The sequence below is a fragment of the Mesoplodon mirus genome (genome assembly GCF_964341445.2).
Source record: "Mesoplodon mirus genome assembly, chromosome: 9".
Taxonomy (NCBI): domain Eukaryota; kingdom Metazoa; phylum Chordata; class Mammalia; order Artiodactyla; family Ziphiidae; genus Mesoplodon; species Mesoplodon mirus.
Genome location: NC_138985.1, coordinates 101,192,763 through 101,214,601, shown reverse-complemented (window position 1 = coordinate 101,214,601; position 21,839 = coordinate 101,192,763). Strand labels below are relative to the sequence as shown.

Sequence of the window (21,839 nt, the reverse complement as noted above, 5' to 3'; positions counted from 1 at the left end):
AATTGAGAAAAAAATGCTAGGTATGGTAGAGCAGATATGTACGCTAAATTTATGTTAAAAGGTCAGATGCATATTTATACTTTTAACTGGAGAAATTGGTAGCAGTGGTTGGTCTGAGGGAGGAAAATGGGGCCGTGGGTAGGAAAGATGCTTTGCGTTCACTGTATAATCATGTATTTGGTACTTTTTTTCTTTTTAACTAAGTGCAAGAATAATCTTTTCCAGAAAAATCTTTACTTTAAATCAAGCAGTTCAGGTGTGTCTTCCCTCTAGGCCAGATCCAGTTTTGAGATCTAGCAGGGTCTGAGTGGAAGAAATAAATTCTTTTCTCTTCCCTTCTCCCAGTGATGAGACAGCAAGAGGCTCCTTCCCATTTCTTTCCCCTTTTCCTCAACTAAGTCCACCTACTGTTTCTTAAAAAAAACCCCAAACCAAAAGACTTGCTGTTATCCATGTTCATTGAAAATACATTTAAGTAAAAGGATAAAGAAAAAAGCATTCATTTCACCAATCTTTATATTTTGGTGTGTATGTCCCTCTGCATATTTTTTTCTGTGCCTATCTATGTGCATTAACACTTATAACTGCTTTTATTTAATACATGGACATCTTAATCATTTATGTTAAAACAATTTTGTTTAGTAGTATTATTTTTATTTACTTAACCAATCCCCGCTAGCACGTTACATTGGTTCAAACTTTTACTGTTATGAGCAACACAGATGAACACACTCGTACAGAAACCTTTGTACAAGGCCATTTTCCCCTTAGAATAAATTTGTAAAAGCAAAGTAGCTCCATCACCAATTTGTTAACTTCCGCCTTGGAGCTCCATCTACAGTTGTCGATTTTCGTTAACTAGCCACACTCTTTTCTGTGCCAAAGCTAAGGTCTGAGACGGTTTCTTGACTACACAGACAAGTGTAAAATGTACTTCCTGCTTTGGAGTTTTCTATACTCCTTTGAACCAGCCCCCCTTCTGGACACCCGTCCCTCATTCAACTCTAGAGGTTGCATTTCTCTACCTGCTCACTTCTCGGCTCTCTTGGTTATTCTGAAATCCTTAACTCCTTGGGCCATGTTTTTCTTCTTAAAAACTTAAAAAATATATATACTATATAATAAATAATAAAACAGAACTAGTGTGAATGATAATAAAAGCTAACATTTACCTAGTACTTACTATGTGTCATTGGGCTAAGTGCTTCAACATGCCTTATATAATTTAATGTTAATTGAAGTTACATGAAAACAAGTATTCCATGGTCAAATAAGCTTAAGGAAATTATGGGTTTAAAAAATCTGGTTTAACAATGGCACCTTTAATATGTTAACACACATTTACAAGATGGTGACAACATAGTTAAGTGTAGTCTTATTATTTAACTGCAGAGTTCTTGTTACTCTCAAGAACACACTTGCAAAACTGTCCTTAAATGTTACTAGTTTTTCATAAAAGCACTTGCAGCCTACCCTCCTCCCTGCATGAGGACCATGCCTTTTAAATTCTTCATCCTGATGACAATGCACTGAAAACACACTTAAGTACCACCACTCTTATATTTGGGGGCTTATGTTCTTTTCTGTATCTTCTATGCACATATACACTTATAAATGACAAAACTGTTCAATTTCTCTGACAAGCTGCTTTCTATCTTTTCCCACACTCTACCTGGATTTCAAAGGTTGAATTCTTTTTTAAATTTTTTCTCTTAATATTTTTCCTAAAGAAGTCCTCCACAAGACTAAAAGATGCTCACCTATGCAACTAACTCCTGTATCTACAACCGCAAGCCTTGATCCTGGAGGTGCGCGCACACACACACACACACACACACACCCTATAACCTGAAGGAAGAACCTGGTAAGCCTGCATTCCAGACTCCCACAGTCTGGCTTCTCCTACTCACCCCAGTGTCTACCTCACACCAGCCTGGCCTCCTTCCTGTTTGTTCCTGACTCCGCTCAGGATGCTCCCTTTTCTTCCTTCCCAGCCAAATCCCACTTATTCTTGGAGGCCCAGTTCAAATGCCATCAACTTGACAATTCTCCCCAGATCCTTCCAATCTCTCCCCTGCTCTGAACTCAAATGTCAGATGGCCATGGACCACACCTTTGTGATAAATTTTGAACTGTTGTCTTTTAACTTCTCATGTGATTGCAAACTGTAAATATATGGAGGGTGGGGACTATGCCCTTACTTCTGTATCCCACAGCGCCTAGCACAGTGTGAAACAGGCAAGAGATACTCAACCACCACTGAAAGAATGAGATATTAAAATCCATGTTAGTCCAATGATACAACAGACACGAGAATAATATGTACATTCCTCTTTATTTAATACAACAAACACATAACACATACAAAAAGAAAAAACACTCATGTAAAAGGCCCTGTCACAAAGGATAGACAGGAAAACATCTACACTGAATCAAATAAGGCTCCTGCTTTAAAACAGGGGTTTGCTTAGCTACACCTGGAATATGAGCAAGGCTGTTACGAAAAAAAAAAAAAAAGAAATCCCTGCACTGAAAGAGTATATCAATGGGGTCAATTTACTAAATTCACAGATCCACATTTAGGAATGTTCAAGTCCTCTCACATGTCCAAAACTCATCAGGATTTTATGAAATACGATTTTTTTTTTGGTTAAAAAAATTTACCTGTCCTCCTTTCTTCTTAGAAAATAGTGACAAGAGCTCTTTAAAAACTACAGACCAGCAAACCACCCAAAGTTTGGAAAAGATTTACCATTGAAGTTCAAAAAGTGTGTAGAACTGAGAATTCAAAGGCAAGATGGCAGTGGGAAGAAGAATTTAACTTAGTCATTTCCTGGTCAATCACTAGGAAATGCAATGGAAACAGCTAGGCTCAGTGCAGGGTTCAGTAGCAGCAGTTTGTCCATATTCCTGCTCTCATTAGAGCCGGAAATTAAACAAGCACCAGTTCATCTCAAAAGAGCCTTATACAAACACACACACACACATACCCACACCCATCCACATGTCATCACCACCCCATTTTATTTAAATTTATTATTATTTTTTTTACTAAAATAATACAAAAAAGGGAGACAGGTATATTTACAAAAATCCATGGCTGGTACAGTACATAATTTTTAAGACACACTAAATGCTACAATCTTTCAGGTCCTGAGATTATTACAAATATCAACTCAAAGCTGTGTTCAGGTCCAGTTTTAAAGGAGGAAAAAAAATCCCAAAATATTAAGTCACACACTTATTTAAAATACAGTATATCCCTTCAAGTTAGCAAAAACACACCTCCCTATAAACAAATGCAGTACAGTAACCAGGGCCTTTCACCCAGAGGAGCAACAATTATGTAGGCTCCTTCCTTCAAGACTCGTTGTAAAGCATGTTGGCATCTATATCAAGTGTGGAGGCGGCTAAAGTAAGAACATGATGTGTAACTGGAGGGAAGCTCCTCTACAGAGTGAACATTCACTGTATAAATAAGTCCTGTTTTTCCTTCTGTTACCAAACAAAAGTCTTTCCTTTAGGAAAATTCATACCGCAAGGGTTGGAAATATGTGCTTAACCCAGACTAAAAATCAGAATCCTTATTTCCAATCATTTATAGCAAATAGGCCTGCAGTCCCACAATAAGTTTTACAACTGCAAATAAATTTTCTTGCTTGTAATAAAAGAGAAAACACTCATCACTTGGTCACCGTGGTAGATAACTTTGATTAACACATTATTTGGGGCACAAAATTTTCACCAGCCAGAGATTTCCTTTCCTTTTCTTTTAAGCTTTACAATGTTCAGCGAGCAACAAACAAGGGCAAGCTCCAGATTTACATACTCTTCTTAAGAACAATCAGATATTTTTGATACATTCTATAATATAGTTTTTCAATGACAGCCAACAAAAGAACAGTACAAAGCTTGAATCCTTTCTCTGGAGGCTGGCCAGGAAATTACGTGTAGGATGGAAACCTACCTCTACTGGTGAAAGGGCCCCTTGCTTATCTGAAGGTCTCAGAAGGTATATGTAATTAATTATGTAACATAGCCAGGATTTTAAAAGTTGGCCAAACTTGGTCAACTTTCCGACTACCTATATAAAACAGTAATACATTTAGCAACTGAGAATAACTTCTCTTTTAACACCTCTGGCCAAAATTGGGGTAAGTCTTGGTAATTTCACAGGTACAGGAAAGAAAACCCAATATGCGGGCACAGGGCACACTACCCCTGCAAACAGAAGAGAGAAGCAAAAAAAGGAGGGAAGTTTATGGCCGCAAGGACAGAAAATATAATATAGCTGAGATGTGACAAATAAAGGGCAGGTTGTCACACAGAAAAACATGCCACTTGGCTGGTCTTGGTTACTGCTGACTCCTAAATGTGCTTAGAGGGTAGATGGAGCTGTTAACTTCAAAAACAGAAGTATCTCCAAGTTATCTTAGGTAATAATCATCTTGTTTGTATTTCAATTAGGTTTCCATTAGTGCTTTATTACAAAATATTTTAAAACTAGATTAAAATAGAATTATATTATTATTGGCAAATGGGAGTAAATAATGTATAGAGAGTTTTCTGAGGAACGTAAAATTGGTACTAAAGATTCATATGGCCTATCTGACTCAGACCTTTGCAAAGTAGGTTTATTCCAGGGGAAGTAATGCAAATAAGCAAGGCAGAGTATTATGTGAAATAAGAGCCCTAACAAAGGTCTGTGTCTCTTCTGAATAATCTTGAAAAGTATTGAGGAAGCCATGCAATGTAGCTACGACTACATTATATAGTAGAGAAATCTATTTTTAACACAAAGAAGAGAAAACTAATTCAGGTCACCAGTGACGACTCTAAGTTCTGGACATATAGCCCCCTTTGATTTTAGTACTGAGATTTTTAAAAGTATTCTTGACCTGTTTGGGTAACAGTTCGGAAAAGTGTCCAAAATTTAAGTACTAACCCGATCTAAAATGTACATATGTAAGAAAGGCTGGAAAAAAGAAGTATTACAGTATGAGGAAATTAAACAAAGATCACAAATAGTTATTTTCAAGCAAATGGTACTTTGGGAGTATCTGAGAAAAATGTAATTTAATACCAAGTTATTCAAAAGCAGTCTGATTAAAATCTTACCAGTCCCTGTCTGAGTCTGTGTTAGGATGTAAACAGTCTCCTAGAAATGCCTATTATAGTCTTTACTTTTGAATTCAGTGGAAACACAGCATAGATGGCCAACGTGAGTGAGAAAAGGAGGTGAAAGACAGTTTAACCTTTCCTCCCCTGACTCTTAGCAACTTATATTCTAGTGTAGCAACTGGTTGATGGAATGGTTAACTGAAGAGCTCAGATTAGAGGAAAGAAGAATGAAGACTAAAGAGTATGAAGAAAGAATAAGAATTTGACATTAATATTCAAAGCTTTTTAATTATAGTCTGACCATCTGTTTAGCTCCACAAACCTGAACACTGTGCCACAGAATCTAAAACTTTCTCAGAATTGAACACTGGGATGGTTTTATCTTAACAACCCAAAGACATTCCATGATTCTAACTACAGTTTGCACTAGTATCTGTACTTAGTTTTTGAATATAAAGTTCACATTTTAGGATAGATGAACACACAAAATATCTCTATTTTTATGTTTCCATTAATTTTCCCTAGAGGAACAAACACACATTCAACAAAACCCTTATGCCTTATTTCTTTGGGTAGAAGTCTTAGTTAACATCTGTTATTTAAAGAATGGAAAAAAGAGAAAAAGTGTGAAAAATTTGTGTGTTTATCTGCATAGTTGATATTTAGAGGCTACTAACTAAGGCTTTATCTGGAAAAAGCAACAAAAAAACCCCAAAAAGTGACTTTTAAGGAAAAACATCCTATCACTAGAGATTAAATGGGCCTCAGCCAGTTCTGGGAATTAACCCAGAGGCTTTTGTCTGCTTGGGCCTGGCGCTTTCTGCTGACTCACTTATACTGGATAACTTGTTCCTCATCCCCCTACATTCTCTTTCCTGACCCTGAATATGTGCTACAATTTAAATCTACACACACCCCCTAACAGATGTTGCTAAGCAATTAGCTCAGAGAGGCGGCATCCATTTTTTCCTGTTGTTGTTGTTTCCAATGATAAAAGGAAAATTCTATGTATTACTGCTTAATATACCTAGCGGAGGGTAGGATAAGATGACCTTCCTTTCCTCTTTGGAGTTGAGCAAAACATGCTTCCTTCTACCCCCGCCCGCCCCACCCCCTCCCCAGCTATAGGAAAAGAATCCTGCCTCCCCCCTCTCCCATTTTCCTACCACCTGAGCAGTTGATGGCTCCAACTCTTTCACGGTTGAAGAAGCATAAATTACAAAGGTAGACTGGCTAAAAGTACACCCAGCTGACTGTATGTAGTGCTTGCCCCTTCAGTGCAAAGCTGGATAAACCTATAGTTACAGCAAGAGTACACAATCTCGATTTACAAGAAGGAGGAGACTCCCATTCATTCTTAGAAAGTTAAAAGTTTAGCTATCCATCACTAAACAAGTAATATAAGGAAATCAAACTGAGAATATGGCAAAGTGAGGCAGATAAAGTGTTTGGGATCATTAATCAACTCCAATAACCAATCATCCAAGCTTTAGCTAGCTTCAGCTCCACAACCTTGGCAAAAATCACATGTGTAATAATACCATAAATGGCTAAAAAAAAATCTACTTATAATTAAGAAACTTAGTGTTATTTACCCCCTCCCCACTTATTATCCTGAAACTAAGCATTTTATCCAACCACAAATATAATATGTTTAAATAACAAATATGTATCTAAATTAGAATTCCAGTGATTTTTTTTAAACTTAAAAATCATATGGTACTTTTTTATACCCATCACAGGGAAACATTTTTTAGCCTCTGCAGGAAAATGATAATACTTTTTTCATTATATAGGACATTTTAGAAAAACTCAAAATATTTTTGAAAAAGTCTCTGATATCCCTGGGAGGTAGGTGAATATTATTATACCCAATTTTCTAATGGGTAATCTGAGGCACAAAGGTTAAATGATATTCCCCCTAAACACAGTAATTCAAGAGTAACATGACTGAACTGAGGCCACCTGATAAGTCTTGCTATCAGGTAACACCACCAGGAGCCTCTGCTTTCTCCTTTTTGGCCACCAGTCTCCTCAGTTAAAATGTAGTTAAAAGGGGGCATTTATTAGATATATCTGTACTGGGCTCTGAGGATTGGTTCAATTTAGTCTCCCTTAACATGTCACATCTGTTTTAAACAAGAAACAGATGAATATTAGCTATCGAATATTATGTTATTTTGCTCAAGGGAGAAACATAAATAACCATTAAATCGTATTAAGCCAAATGTAATTATTTGGCAAATAAGAAAACTGAAGCTCCCTCAAGAATGCTATGGGTTATATGAGTGTTTTTCCTCAGAATCTGAAGTCTTTCTACTTCTAAGTTAATTAACCTTGACAGATATGCAGCTATATGAATTCTTCAAAAATTATTTCCCAGAAGAATACATGATGCATTTTTAATATTGACAAAGTTGCTAACTTCCTTCAAAACTCAGAAACAATACCATGGTTCTAACTCTAGCTCGCCCACGTCTTTAGTCTTGCCTGCCGTTGTGTACCTTATCAACTTGACCCAGAAAGACTCTAAGATTCTTGTTATTCCAATGCTTTCTCTAGTATTATGCACGCCAAGTTTGAAGGGCACAGAGTAGTGGATTACATCCAGGAATAGTCAATGAGTCTGCTAAATTTATTTTACTTGTAATAACTGACTTATTTTATTTATATCTATATATCTATATCTATATATCTATATATATCTATATATATATATATATAGTTATAGTTGTTGTTGCTGTTGACTTCTACAAACAGATATTCAAAGGGGGAAAATAGTATCTTGTGAAAAGACAATTTCCCAATCTACCCATTTGAATTGACTAAAAGCAATGGAATAAACAAGGCAGTTTTGCAAGCATTAATAGGGGAGTGCTTAGAAAGGATGCAATACAGCAGCTACTAGTTTTGTATATATATTACATATGTATACATATATATACAGATATATATATGTATGCATGTATGTATCTTACACATATATCCATATTCATATAAGGAAAAGGAAGAATATTACAGAATGACATGATCTTGGCAAGTTTTGAGATTCTTCCTCCTGAATCCCCTGACGTATTAGCCTGTACTTTAGGATATCTGAGAACAGTTTCAAAAGAAGGGAAAAAAGAAAGAAAAAAAAGGCACTTAACAAAGACAAAGGCCTGAACTGAGTATGTTTTAGAGGAGTAATATAAGCCATTTTACCAGAGCTAAGAAACGATCTACAGAGTTAAACCTTTCCCCTTAAATTTTATAAAATAAAATTGTTTAACATGTTCTTAATCAGTCATTTACCTACTACTGCATTTTTCTTCCACATCATTATTACAAAAACAAAAGCCCCCTAAAAGCAAAAACAAAAACAAACAAAAAAACAATCATACATGCACAATAGAAAGTAAAAGTGCCCATAAGGTCAGCAGAAACTACAGTGCTGAAGCATGGGGCAAGTTCTCAAGTTTGGCCTGATTACAGATTTCTCTCACTCTTCTACTTTAAAACAAGACAAAACAAACATCAACGAACAAAAAAAGCAAACAAAAATTCAAAACCTAAATGATGATAAAAAGAATACAGGGACCAGTGTGCTTTTATGGTACACGCCTAAAATAAAGTATCCTAATTCTATACATGGGTCAAATTATATGACAAAACCTCCTAAAAGTAAAGAACTGTAAATTAGATTAAAGTTGACCATTACAGGCAAAGTTCATTTTACAAATGTAGCAGCAAATCTGATAGATAACTGGAGTTCTAAGAGATGATCCCAAGGGACACAGCGTTCTCATAATCAATGGCAGTTTGAATAACAGTAGAATTCCATTTCAGAAAATGTCTTGAACCAAGTAGAGGTGGAAAGGGGTGTGGTAGAGGGCAACGAGAGGAGAAAGATTAGAGGTGTCTGCCCTTTCCAAACCTGGGTAGTAAACAATTTAGATCTGCTTTGGGAAAAAAAAAATCCTGGGTTAAAAATCTTTTCAGATAAGTTGTTTTCAAACAGGTGTCAAACCCACAGCATTCAAACATGTGTGTGCCCGGTTCTTCCTCCTACCTGGGTGATATGATAAACCCTATTCAGCTTCTCTGATATTAAAAATGTAATTTGGGCTAACAGCATCCATCAAAGGGGTGGTAGGCATAAAAGAATGTACTAACACAATCCTCTGATTCCCTCAATATCAAGATTTTGTGACTTCAGATTAACCTCACTTCTTTCCCCAAAACTTAATTTCTTCAGGCTGCTTTAAAATCATGATTTCTTTTACCCACTGATCTCAGAAGCATATGAGAAAGAATTATAATCGACTAATAATTAAATTATTGCTTACATCTATTGTGGAGGCTCTGAATGAGCTTGACACTTTGCTCTCAGTCTCCAACTGAGGCTCAGCACTGCTATCTCTGGAGACAACTCTGCTGACCATTCATTATTGCTCGTGAATACTGAGGATTAACTTGTATGTACAGTAACAGCTTATACATCAGTGAAGGCAATTTAAAATACAAGACAGTTGACAACAGCTTACTTTTCCTGAATCAAGAATCCCGCTGAATGGGACATAATTGTGTGCTGATTACTTTTACATTGGGATGTTGCTAATGCTCTTCAGAAATACACATTGCTCTATATCCTTTCCAAATTACTCACCATTTTAAAAAATAACATAATTTGACTTTCAAGTGCAAAAATAGAATATGAGTCACAAGCCTCTGTGCTAAAAAATAACCGATTTGTATGTATGATTTTAGTAAGACAAACTGTAAAAATAGGTGACTGTACAGTATGGACACCATTTTCAATGTTATGGCCTAGAAAAGAAAGAGGTATTTACATGTAGTAATTCTTTGATCATACTTTTTAAGAAATATAAGGATGTTGGTTTCACTTGTACAACAGAAAAGGGTAGTCTTGATTGGAGTGGATTAAAGGTAGTGAAAATGTGGTGCAGTGACGCAGAATCAAGACTGAAGAGAAAAGAACAGAATCTCCACATATGAGAACTCCTCAGAGCCAAGGGCCTTCAGTTATTTTTACCAGTTAGTTATAAACGATACTGGGGGAAGAACTGATAATCCTGTTCTTCTCTAATGAGGACAGAGTCATCAGGGATCTTCACATGGCGTGATTCAGTTGATGGATTTAAGAAATTAAAGTTGTTACTCCTCAACTGGAAGTCCTAATGAACTTATATATAGATAAATATATGTGTACAGATATACACATACAGATGAATACATGCATAACTATCCTCAGAGAGAGAGATTAATGTGCATTCTGACTTCTCTCCTGGTATGGGAAGTAAAACAAAGGCAGCTTCCCAAAGGAAAGTTCCTACAGATTAGCAAAGACTTCTTTTTTCTAAATTAAATAAAAGCAAGAGGTATGCTACACTGGAACAACTCAAGAATTGGGTACGTTTCCCTAGTTAAAAAACCAAATAGGGGCTTCCCTGGTGGCGCAGTGGTTGAGAGTCCGCCTGCCGATGCAGGGGACATAGGTTCGTGCCCCGGTCCGGGAAGATCCCACATGCCGCGGAGCGGCTGGGCCCGTGAGCCATGGCCGCTGAGCCTGCGCGTCCGGAGCCTGTGCTCCGCAACGGGAGAGGCCACAACAGTGAGAGGCCCGCGTACCGCAAAAAAAAAAAAAAAAAAAAAAAAAAACCACTTTAATCAAACATACTCAATTCAAGTCAAACCTATCTGCACCATCCCAATATCCTTCCAAAATATCCACCAGGGTTGATACAACATTCTTATTTGCTTTACCGGTAAACTAAATTCTTAGAGGCAAGTAATTATATCAATGATTCCTTTGAAATAATCCTTTCCTCTTACTGTAACAAGTTCTTAGAACTAAAGATTTCAGTTATTAACTTTTTTTTTTTTTTTTTGCTATAACCAAGCCAATGTGACTCTGAAGTCCAAATATAGGCTTACAGATCTAAAGAGATCTGTGCTAATTTATTCACAGTCCTAAAGCTATATGGAACTTCTGCTCATGAAAGTAAAAAAAGGGCCTGGTTAATACCCTTATCTGAGTAAACGTAACAGGATGATTTGTAATGAAAACATATGCAAGGAATCTTGCTACTACCAATCTGATGCTGGTTTTTTTAGGTTAGTCTGTCATTGTTAATGGATCAAGTTTACACTATTCTTGAGTACAGTTTGAAAACATTCAGAAGCCTAAATAGGAAGAAAAAAGAGAGACTAGAACAATGATGAAGTGAAAAAAACCCAAACAAAATGTATCCATACATAACCATAAATTTCTCCCTTAACGTCCTTTGTTGAATATGCTATTTGCATGAGGAAGCTGTAATAACGGAGTCTTATTATCTGCAGGTTTACTCATATATCAATACTGAGTAAATATTAGTAAAGCTTTAAAATCCCAAATGCTCCAAATCAATTTCACTACACTGGATATAGGGAGTAAAAATACACTATGATCGTTATAAAAATAATCCCCTGTACACATAATGATCCTAATTTAATTCTTCCCTTTAAAATATTATCTTCAAAATTCCAAAAAAAATACATATATGCCATTTGAATGACCAATGAGGAAGCACTGTAATGCACACTTATACTTGTTTATATCAATCGTTAATAATCACCTGAAATACCACTAGCTAAAAGAACAGAAGGAGACGTTGTGAACCTGAGGTGATGTTGGGGGAAATTTACAGTTCATACTGGCAGGCCTGCAAAGGCTAAGTGGACCAAAGCCACAGCCCTGTATCAAAGATCCCCATTTCTCAAAGAGGAAAATGTGAACACAGTCACGTTTTAACATCAAGAATGGAAATAAGAATTAACCAGTCAATACCAGATGCACAAATCACCTGAAGAAGAGAGTTAAGTACCTGCTTCTGAATGGAAGATGTAATTGACCCTTTTACAAAAAGGGAACATCTAAGTTTTGTCTGTTAAGAGCAACGGGCTCAATTTTTTGACTTAAAAATGTAATATATATCACTGTGCTAAAATGACTTTCCTGAAGCATCTTTAGTCCACTGACTTACATAGGAGTTGCTACACACTGGAGAAGATTCAAGTTTGTTCAGGATTTTTGAGGGTACACGATTTATACTCAGCTACTGTCTGTATCAGACATAGGGTCATTAACTTTTTTTGTGGCAAATTTGCTGCACAGTCCACCCAGACATGATCATTACTCCTGACAAACTGGCCTAATTTCAGATATATTGTCTTTTATTATGCAATTATGTCTACAAGTGTTCAGATCCAACCCCCAGGATGGATGGAGTTTACCCAAATCCTCAATTTCCTTCTTCCTCCCCCGGGAAAAATCAAATTTGTATTTCTGTGGGTTTGACAACTGAGTCTCTTTCAAGTCAGTTAATATGGTAACTTTGTCTTTCTTTAGAAGAGACCAAAGGTCACTAACTTTGCACGAAAGCATTTCTTCCTCCTGCACCTGGCTTTACTCAAGTAATGTTTTCTTTTCTTTTTCCTCCTCACCACAGTGCTTGGGACGAGAGAATGTAAACATCGACAGAACAGCAGCCCTATGACCACATGAGTACTTTTCCATCAGGTAGATTCCATCAGCCAGCCGAGTGTGTCATCTCCTTTGTTTGCTGGAAGTCACTGAGATTTCCGTGGTAATTTAGTGTCCCCTTTACTTTGGCCTCCATCTGAGAAAAGAGATGTTTAATTGATATGGGTCAGCATGTAATAAAAAATAAAAACAAAGCAAAAAGAACAATTAACTTTTAATTTTCACGTGGATGATGACATTGCTAAAAAGATAACCTTTAGTACCTTACATGTTATATAGCATTATAGAGGTTGAGAACATAAAGGAGATAAAAACTCAACAAGAATGATCCTCTTATCTCAAATGACTATGGTTTAATTGGTTTTCAGTGTCCTACAAATACTATTTCAACAAGTATTTATTATCTACCTCACTGTCAATTGTGTCAAATGCCCGTGAGGATTATAAAGAAACATAAAAGACATAATCCCCCTCCTTCAAGGGACCTAACACATTTTTTGATTCCTTTAGAAGACAAGGTCAATTTCATTTTCTTGCAAGTGAGATTAAATTTCCTGCCATGACACAGCATTTAATAACTCTCAATTATTTATGTAAATGATTGGACCACACTGGTAGTGAAAACTCCAGCTGAGTCTTTGTTTTAGTCCTAACCTGGCAAAAGTTGTAAAAGGTAGGAAAGTTTGCTACTGGGAACAATGGTTTCCTAGTTTTACATGTGGCTATGTAACTTTTACTGGGGAAATGCTGATCACTCTACTTAAACTGGACACGAGTAGGGCCCAGTGACCTCTAGAGACTACAGAATATAGAGAAAATCTCTAATAGATCATTCATTGCCTTAGCAAGGAAAATTAAGCCCCCACCAGGCCTGAGAGAAAAACAGGGAGGCACAAAGGGCAGAATACACAGGTGTAAAGGAACAAATTATTGCATTCAGTAACAATCTTAAGGCTGGAGGAGACCACAAAAGTCACAACGCTAAGTCCACTTGTGTGAAACCTAAATTACTTGGGTGAAACATAAGCAAAACAAAAAAACTGCCTCCACTGAAGAAAAGATGTAACAATGAAACAAAACAATTATTTCAAAAGCTGTATAAACAGAATATTATTAAAATGAACTTGGTGACAACATCTAAGGAATTGAATTTTCCATTTATAATGAGGTATTATACCCTTGCATTTGTAGACAGAAATGATTTGACTTGAAGCATAATCAAATTCATAAAATGGCAGAGTGGGATTTTGCTCAAAGAAGCTTTGGTTAATTACCAAAATAAAATACTCATATTAACTGGACTGTGAAATTCTTTAGACCAGGGTTTGGCAACTATGGCCTGTGGGCCAAATATGGACTGCCACCTCTTTTTATGAATAAAGTTTTATTGGAACCCAGCCACACTCATGCTACATATTGTCTATGACTGTTTTCCTAATGCAATGGCAGAGTGGAGTAGTTGTGATAGACTATGTGGACTGCAAAGCCTAAATTATTTACTATTTGCAGCTTTATAGAAAAAGTTTACTGACCCCAGTCTTTAGATAAGGTCAGAAAATTAACATTAATTGAGCTCTTACTATGCACCAGGTACCATGCTAGAAGCTTTAAGTAATTTTTTTTTTTTTTTTTTTTTGCGGTACACGGGCCTCTCACTGTTGTGGAGTCTCCCGTTGTGGAGCACAGGCTCCGGACGCGCAGGCTCAGCAGCCATGGCTCACGGGCCCAGCCGCTCAGCGGCATGTGGGATCTTCCCGGACCGGGGCACGAACCCGTGTCCCCTGCATCGGCAGGCGGACTCTCAACCCCTGTGCCACCAGGGAAGCCCTAAATAAATATTTTTGTTAAATTCTCATAAGAAGCCTATTAAAAACATCTTGTTGTCCTCAGTTTACAAGGAAGGGATGTGAAAGTCAAACAAGTTAGACCTGCTCACAGCGGCAGTCCTAGAATTCAAAAATCCCAGCCTGATTCTCAAATTTAGTGTCTCATACTTTAAAATGTTTTTACAATGAAAAATTATTAACTTTTAAATTTCAATTACTTGGAAAATACCGACAGTCTTATTTCCTTTCTCCCTCTGGAACAGTGGTGCTGGCCAGAAAACAAGATAATGTACCTACACCTGGAATATTGGGGTCATGTTGAACCCCAAGAATCCCAGGTGTCTAATTCCTTGCAGGTTTCTACCGGTCTGCCCTCAAACATACAGCTCTAAGCCGGACTCATCCTACCAAACTGTCGTCAATACCCAGGGTGGAACTGCCTTAGTCACAGGGCAATTTTCCTTAAGCACTTAAACCTAATCAAGAAGCCCAGGAAGATCAGGACTATTGACACTTGTGCCTACTTTGTGGTCCCCCATTTGCACAGCTGTGGTTTTGATTTCATTCTCTCAAGGGGAGAGTCTGGGGCAGCTTACCACTTAGGTGTTTTAGAGGATTGATTACAACCTATTGCCTCAAGATTGTTCTAAAGCTCACATTTCCACATTGTGGTCAACTGTAAATTTGTTCAACAATAATTTTAAATGCAGTGGCCAAAAAGAATAGTGAGGCCCCAGTCAACTTCCAAAGTTAAGAGAGCAGCCGAGCGGCTCAGAGATCCTGAAAATGGCCTTCAGAACAGTATCACCGTTCTATGGGGGTCAACTGCTGGTGAGAGCAAGAATCTGGAGGCCAGTGTGGTGTCCAGTGTCCACTATCCAATTTCAGATTTCAGAGCGATCTAGTTGGGCTGCAAATATATAACGTGTACAGTTTAAAATCACGTTAATTTAATCACGGCTAAGAGGCAGAGAAGTTTAATAGTTAAGAATACAGGCCATGGAGTCAGACTTCCTGGGTTTGTATCTCAGATTAAACACTTACTACCCTATCATCTTGGGCAAGTTGCTTACCTCTGATTCAGTTTCCTGATCTGTAAAATGGGGATTGTTATCTCATTCACAGGTTTGTTGTAAGGATTAAATTAGCTAATACATGTAAGTAGTCACAAGACTGTCACTTAGTAAGCTTTCAATAAAGGTCAACTATGATTAATTACCGGACATGACTTTTGTACACTGTTATATGAATTCTATTCTTTATCATCATTTCCATATAACAAACACCTTCAAAAAGGCTCTCTGCACATGTAATAAAAGATCTCCTTTACCTATTTCCTTTCTGTAAGGTGTCTGTTGCCAATAAGGATTCAGTCACATGAAAATTAGTTTTTCCAATCTTTGTCATTCCCTCACATGGTTTTCAGAAAAGACTTAAAATATATATTTGTAAGTTTGTATAAATAATAAAGAGAGGAAGAAACAGGTGGCTTTCTTACCATTAAATGTTTGCTGTAAATGTGTAGGCAGAGGTGAGTGGGAAAGTGTTGCTGCATGCTGAGCTCCTGGCTGTAAACCCTTTAGTAAATCTGAGAGGAAAACAGATTTGTCAGTAATCTTCTTAAAACTAAGATTTGAGCCCTCTTAGATAAAAAAATTAAAATAGTTTATCTAATGTAAACACAGACCCTGACTTCTTAAACTAGAGCACATACATTAAAAAATATTTACATGTATAAATATAAATGTGTATGCAAATAACCCAGCAAATCTGACTCCCTCTTATAAATTTCATTAAGATAGAAATGTGGAATAGACAGTTCACTTACAAACTATAAAAAAAATTCAGAGTGCAGTAATTTGACTTATTTTATATATATAGATGAAATAAACTGCATTTCTTTTTTAAAAACTGTATAATTTTTACTAACTCCACCTGGACTACTCTCAATTAGTATAAATTTGTGAAGTTTCCTGTTCTATCAAACTAGGTAGCCAAGTAAATAAAAGAGCCGCACTTACTCTGAGTTAGGCTATGGTGGAAAGCGGCTGAGGTAGATCCCGAGGTGGCTGTCACTCCAGCTGTGTCCGTTCCAAAGCCAAGTAGCTCCAAGGGAAACTGGAAGGGCATGGTCACTGGAACAAGGCCACCCAGCATCCCAAAAGGAGTCACATTTTGATTTGTTACAGACAAAGGTGATGTCATGAGAGTCAGAGGTGAGGCATTAGCCAATAATGATGCTCCTGCTGTGGACTGCAGAAACCAGGGGTCAAAATACATAAGAAATCAAGTCTTTAACCTGAATTGATTTATTTTACTTAATATCCTCATGGACACGAGACTATGTCTTACATCTGCTCTAACAGAAACTTTGGGAGACAGAAATGAAGACTGAAGCATAAATTACATTTCAAAGAGTGACCAATACTGGCTTTGGAAATACTTCTACTCAGTTCTTCATCACCAGTTTAGATTTCTTAACTGTTACTGCAATGCCTATATTAACACCCATTCACTCTCTTAATCAATGCATTTCTAACCTTAGATTTCCATTTTTGCTCTTAGCCCCTAGATCTGACACTGGTAATTAATTCCATATAATTTCAATATGGTCTCTGGAAATGCTCTGTAATTTTACTGTTTGTCTTACAATCTTTTCTGACACAATCCCTGCAGCTGTTGTTCTAGACTATAACTCTCTCAGATCCCCCAACTTGATACCCTGTACTTTCATCGTAACAGCCATCCTGTGTCCTCCTCATCATTAGCCTTACCTGCCTCTTCCTCAGAAGCTGAACACCTGACCTATGCCATGAATCCCACCCATGCAGAACTTTCTGGGACAAATGTCAAGCACTGCACCTTTTCCGTATTTCCTCTGCCTTCGCAAATACAGAGTCCTCTTACATTGTTTTACAACCACGCTGTTATTCCTGGCTCTTCCCTAACTCCTAGCAAAATCCTGACTTATGTATCTTCCTTTTATTATCAAACTTGCTGAATGACAGCCTCCTTTTTCCACATTATCTAGCCTTTCGTTAACCCCTGAAAGAGGTTTCCAATTCCACTACTTTTTTGAACTTAGACTCCTAATGCAAAAGGTAAATTAGGGAGTGTTTTGACGCTCCTGGACCTGGGCTTTGATGCCATGTTTATGTTTAGAAATATGCTAGCACTGATGAGCTTTCATTGACAAATTACTTAAATATACTCTATTAGGCTAATTTAATTCTTTGAACACTTTTCTATAAAGCAATTTAATAATTTTTTCCCATTTTGACTTTTTTTATGTGTACTTACCAACAAAGATTATAATCAAAATTTCTCAGTATCAGACATTATCTACTATAGTTTCTGCAATTTTGTAGCTTTATTTTATCAACTCAAAATTTCTGTGGTAAAAAACTTTACAGTTCTAAATTTGGTCAAGAAAACTGAATTCTCTGTATATTTGTTAATCAATAACAAGCATTAGCTATGGTCAGTTTTACTTTGTATGTTGATTACTTCTACCAGTAAATATTATTAAGGGCTAATCATTTTATTTCTTAGTTAATGTATGATAACAAGGTAGGTGATTTTCCCATGCAAAAATGCCACATTACATCATATATTTATACACTTAATGGTCCACACCACTGCTGAACAAAAAAAATGAAGAACATCCTCCAAAAGCTTTCTATTCTGGTTTTTCCACTGGTTCTCCAATAGCCTTCCCTTATCTCCTTTATTTATCTCTCAGATTTATACCTTTAGTTCTGACCTCTCATCTCAGTTTCAATCCTGTTTAGCTAACGGTTTAGTGAAGAATTCCACTTGGATATCTAACACTCGCCAACTTGGCATGTCCAGAATTGAACTCATTATCTGCTACAATCACTTCCTTCTCGTATATGTTAAACGCTAGGATCAGTAGTTTCATTCCTTCCCACCACTCTGGCTTGAAACCTTAGTTTTTAAGCATCATGAAATGAAGAACAAGATGAGCTCACAGGCAACATGATATCTTTTTTTTTTTTAATCGCAACTTCCTCCCACACTTAAGTACAAATCTTTATCACTTTACGCTTGGTCTTGACTATTTTTCTTACTGCCAGTCTTTCCCCTCTACTGTGCCCACCATGATATACAAAATGGGTGATTTAGTTAAGAATTACTAAGTTAGAAACAACAATGCTTCTGAAGCAAAAAAAGGATCCAGCATCAATTTAAGAATTAACAAGCGTTCTTTCTTCTTTTTAATTGTAATTCTATTTTAGTCTCAGGATAATATGGGGAACACACTCCAAGGCCATGTGCCCCAAGCGGAGCCCCCCTAGTGAGGAACATGAAACACTGCTAATAAGGAGAACTCTCCTATGCTTTTCTGGAGGAGGCTAATGGAAGCATTAAAACTGACAGCAAATGCAAATTAGGGCAACTTCCACAATTAAGTAACGTGTATTAGCAATAAAAAATGGCACCATGCCATAACTATCTAACATTCTGTACTTTTAAAAACCTTCCATAACCACTTTTGTTTATAAAGCTAAAGTGAAACACCAGATTATCTAAATGTTATATGGGCATTTGTAAGTTTTTCTCTCATAGAAGGTGGAGACCTTTCAGAAGTGGGATATCCCACTGTTGATAGCATCCGGAAGCACACAGGAGAAACTGTCGACATGAAGTAGGCAAATAGTTCGGGATAATGCCCCATAATCAAAAATATTTTCCATGACCTCCACATTTCATTCCTAGGGGAAAATATGAACGGGCACCTTGCTCTTCCTGTGGTGGGTATTACATTTTTCTTTTAACGACGTGTTTCATTTTGGTGAGTACATCTGCCCCCCATTCTCTACAACACCCAGAGTGATCTTCTGAAATATAAATCAGACCATACCACTCCCCTCCAACAGCTTCCCACTGAACAGAAGTAAAAGCCCAAGCCCTTATTGTAGCCCACAAGGTTCTCCATCACATGGTTTGGAGTTGATCTTTGATCCCCTCACCTCCCCATCCTTCCCTACTGGCTAGCCATGCAGGCCTGCACGTCCTCAGGCTCTTTCCTATCTCAGCGTCTTCACATCTACCATCCCCCTCTTGCCTGGGCTGTTCGCTCTTCTCTCCAAATGGCTGGCTCCTGCTCATGCAATTCTCAGCTCTAATGTTGCCTCGTCAAAGAGGCCTTCTCCATCTCCCTTATCCATGTTAGTAGCAATCACACTTTATCATATGACTGTTTTATTTTACTTTTATAGCGCTTAAAGTGTTTTTAAATACTTGTGTTTTGCTTATCTTCCTACCTAGAATATACGCCCCATGAGAGGAGGGATCTTGATTCACCCCATTTCCCCAGCACCTAGAAGAGTGCCTGGCACACATTAAACACTTAGTAAACATTTGCTTAGTGAATTATTTTGGGAATTATAAAGTGGCAAAGACAGGATTCACAGAAAATCAATAAGCTGAAGGGCAAGAAAGAACAGGAAAGCCTTGAGTGGCAAGTTAATAAAAAGCAGGTGGAGATAATAATGTGAACCCAGAAAGACTTTAACTTTTGTTAACCTCACGACCTGTCATTTTCACATCTGCAAACAGCTAAAGATGTCTTTCACAAAGGAGCCAAATAGTTTATAGGCATAGATAGGAAATCTGTTTTTAGTGCTGGCCAGCTAGAAGGATAGGATCTAGAGGCCACAAGGTAGCTGGTAAGATTTCAGTGAGATGCTATGTTAAAAAAAAGAATCTTAGGTTGACCAAAAGTTAGAAATAACCTTATTCAATTACTGATCTTTTCCTCAGTCAAACCAATAAGAAAGACAAAAAGGATCCAATATGAAGGCACGAACACTAAGGTCTCCAAATCATAAAGCCATTTCGGAGAGGAAGAAAACCAGGGAGGAAGTAGTTATATTTTAGAAACACAAATTTTGCCATGTAGTTTCCTTGCCAACAAACCAACTGGTAAACAACAAACCAAGTTGTTCTTCAGGGGTAAATGATCAAATATAGGAAGGTTTCCAGGAGAAAAAAAAAAAGGAACTGATAGATTCTGGAGATGACAAAAGATAGAGGGAGATTTAACTTTAAATTCAAAGAAAACAAAGCAAGTGGAAAAAAAGCAATTTTTAACTACAGGAAAAAAGTCCAAAATTTATCATTGAAACCACAGTTAATGACACTTAGCTCAACAGAGACAATATTTTACATAGTCACAGATTTAACCAAAAGTTGTAATTTTAGTCTTTGAAGAAAATGGGAAAGGTATAAGTGAGCTAAAAGCCTTATTTATCACAATGAGAAGCTGAAAGATAAAACTGAAATAAACAGTCTTCCATTCATTCTTATTTTTTAAAAACACAATTTTTAAAAAACACAAGAGAAAAAGCTAAGAGTTAAAAGTAGCTGACACTAGGAAGGAGGATCTGGGGCACGGAACTGCCATTTCGGTTATAATCCTCTCACATACTCCTGTGATCAAATTAAAGATTGATTTCAAAAACAGTCAACATTTTAATAAAGATAATAAAACAGGAATGTGGACTAACTCCTAGACCTTAGTTATAACTTAAATTTTAACATACAATCCCTAATCGGTTTTTTTTTCTTATTTCTGATAAAAGCAAAATCATAGAGATAAAACATCTATTTATCCCAGATTTCAGTAAATGAAGTATCAGTTAACTGAATTTTGTTCTATATTAGAATTCTAGAATTCATTCATTCCTAAGCCTACTTTAGTAAAGGCAGAGTGATGATTTGGGTTTTAAGTGTATATTGAATACCAACACTTAGCTTGTACTGAATAGCAGAGAACCTCTACAAACACCAAGGGGAAACATATTTCATTAGATGTTGCTATTCCACATAAGTAAGAGGCAGTACAAAGTTAGAGCACTTTCTCAGACAACAGAATTTCAGAAATCAATAAAAGTCATATTTTCAAAGAATAACTGAGAATCTAAGAAATAACATCATAAAATGTTATATTTTTTTAAAGCTTCTTATGAAACAGAATATTATGTAAAATCCACTTTCTTGAAGAGTCTAAAAAAGTTATCAGGAAAATATCAACACTGGTGGGATGATGGGTGGCTTTTATTTTCTTTTTTTCTGAATTTTACCTATTGCGAACATGGATTATGTTTCAGGGGAAGGGAAAAAAAAGTTAAAGAAACCAAATCAGTAAAGTGAAGGACAAATTTGAGAAAGCCTCAGAATACAAAGAAGTGGCAGATAGATGAAAACAATAACAGAGAAGATGATATGAAAGGCAGAAAGATGGAATATATGAGTGATAAAGAGTTCTCAAAAAACCTAGGCGAATGGATCAGAAAACATAATCGGACCCGTAATAGAACAAAATATTCTTGAGCTGA

General features: G+C 36.8%; 1 protein-coding gene across 5 annotated transcripts in view; it reads right to left on the bottom strand.

Annotated features, from left to right (window-relative positions):
- UBN2 (ubinuclein 2) overlaps positions 1–21,839 on the bottom strand; it is an 87,349-nt gene that overhangs the window by 7,453 nt on the left and 58,057 nt on the right. For 4 of the 5 annotated variants that reach the window (XM_082633183.1, XM_082633182.1, XM_082633181.1 and 1 more), the window contains 3 exons: positions 16,497–16,728; positions 15,974–16,063; positions 6,269–12,785 (listed from right to left, as the gene is read on the bottom strand). The exons of the other annotated variant lie outside the window; for it this stretch is intronic. In XM_082633183.1, the coding sequence (XP_082489309.1) occupies positions 12,736–12,785; positions 15,974–16,063; positions 16,497–16,728 (372 nt within the window). In that variant the 3' untranslated portion in view covers positions 6,269–12,735. Of the gene's footprint in view, positions 1–6,268; positions 12,786–15,973; positions 16,064–16,496; positions 16,729–21,839 lie in introns of those variants that run through there. 5 annotated transcript variants of the gene reach the window in all.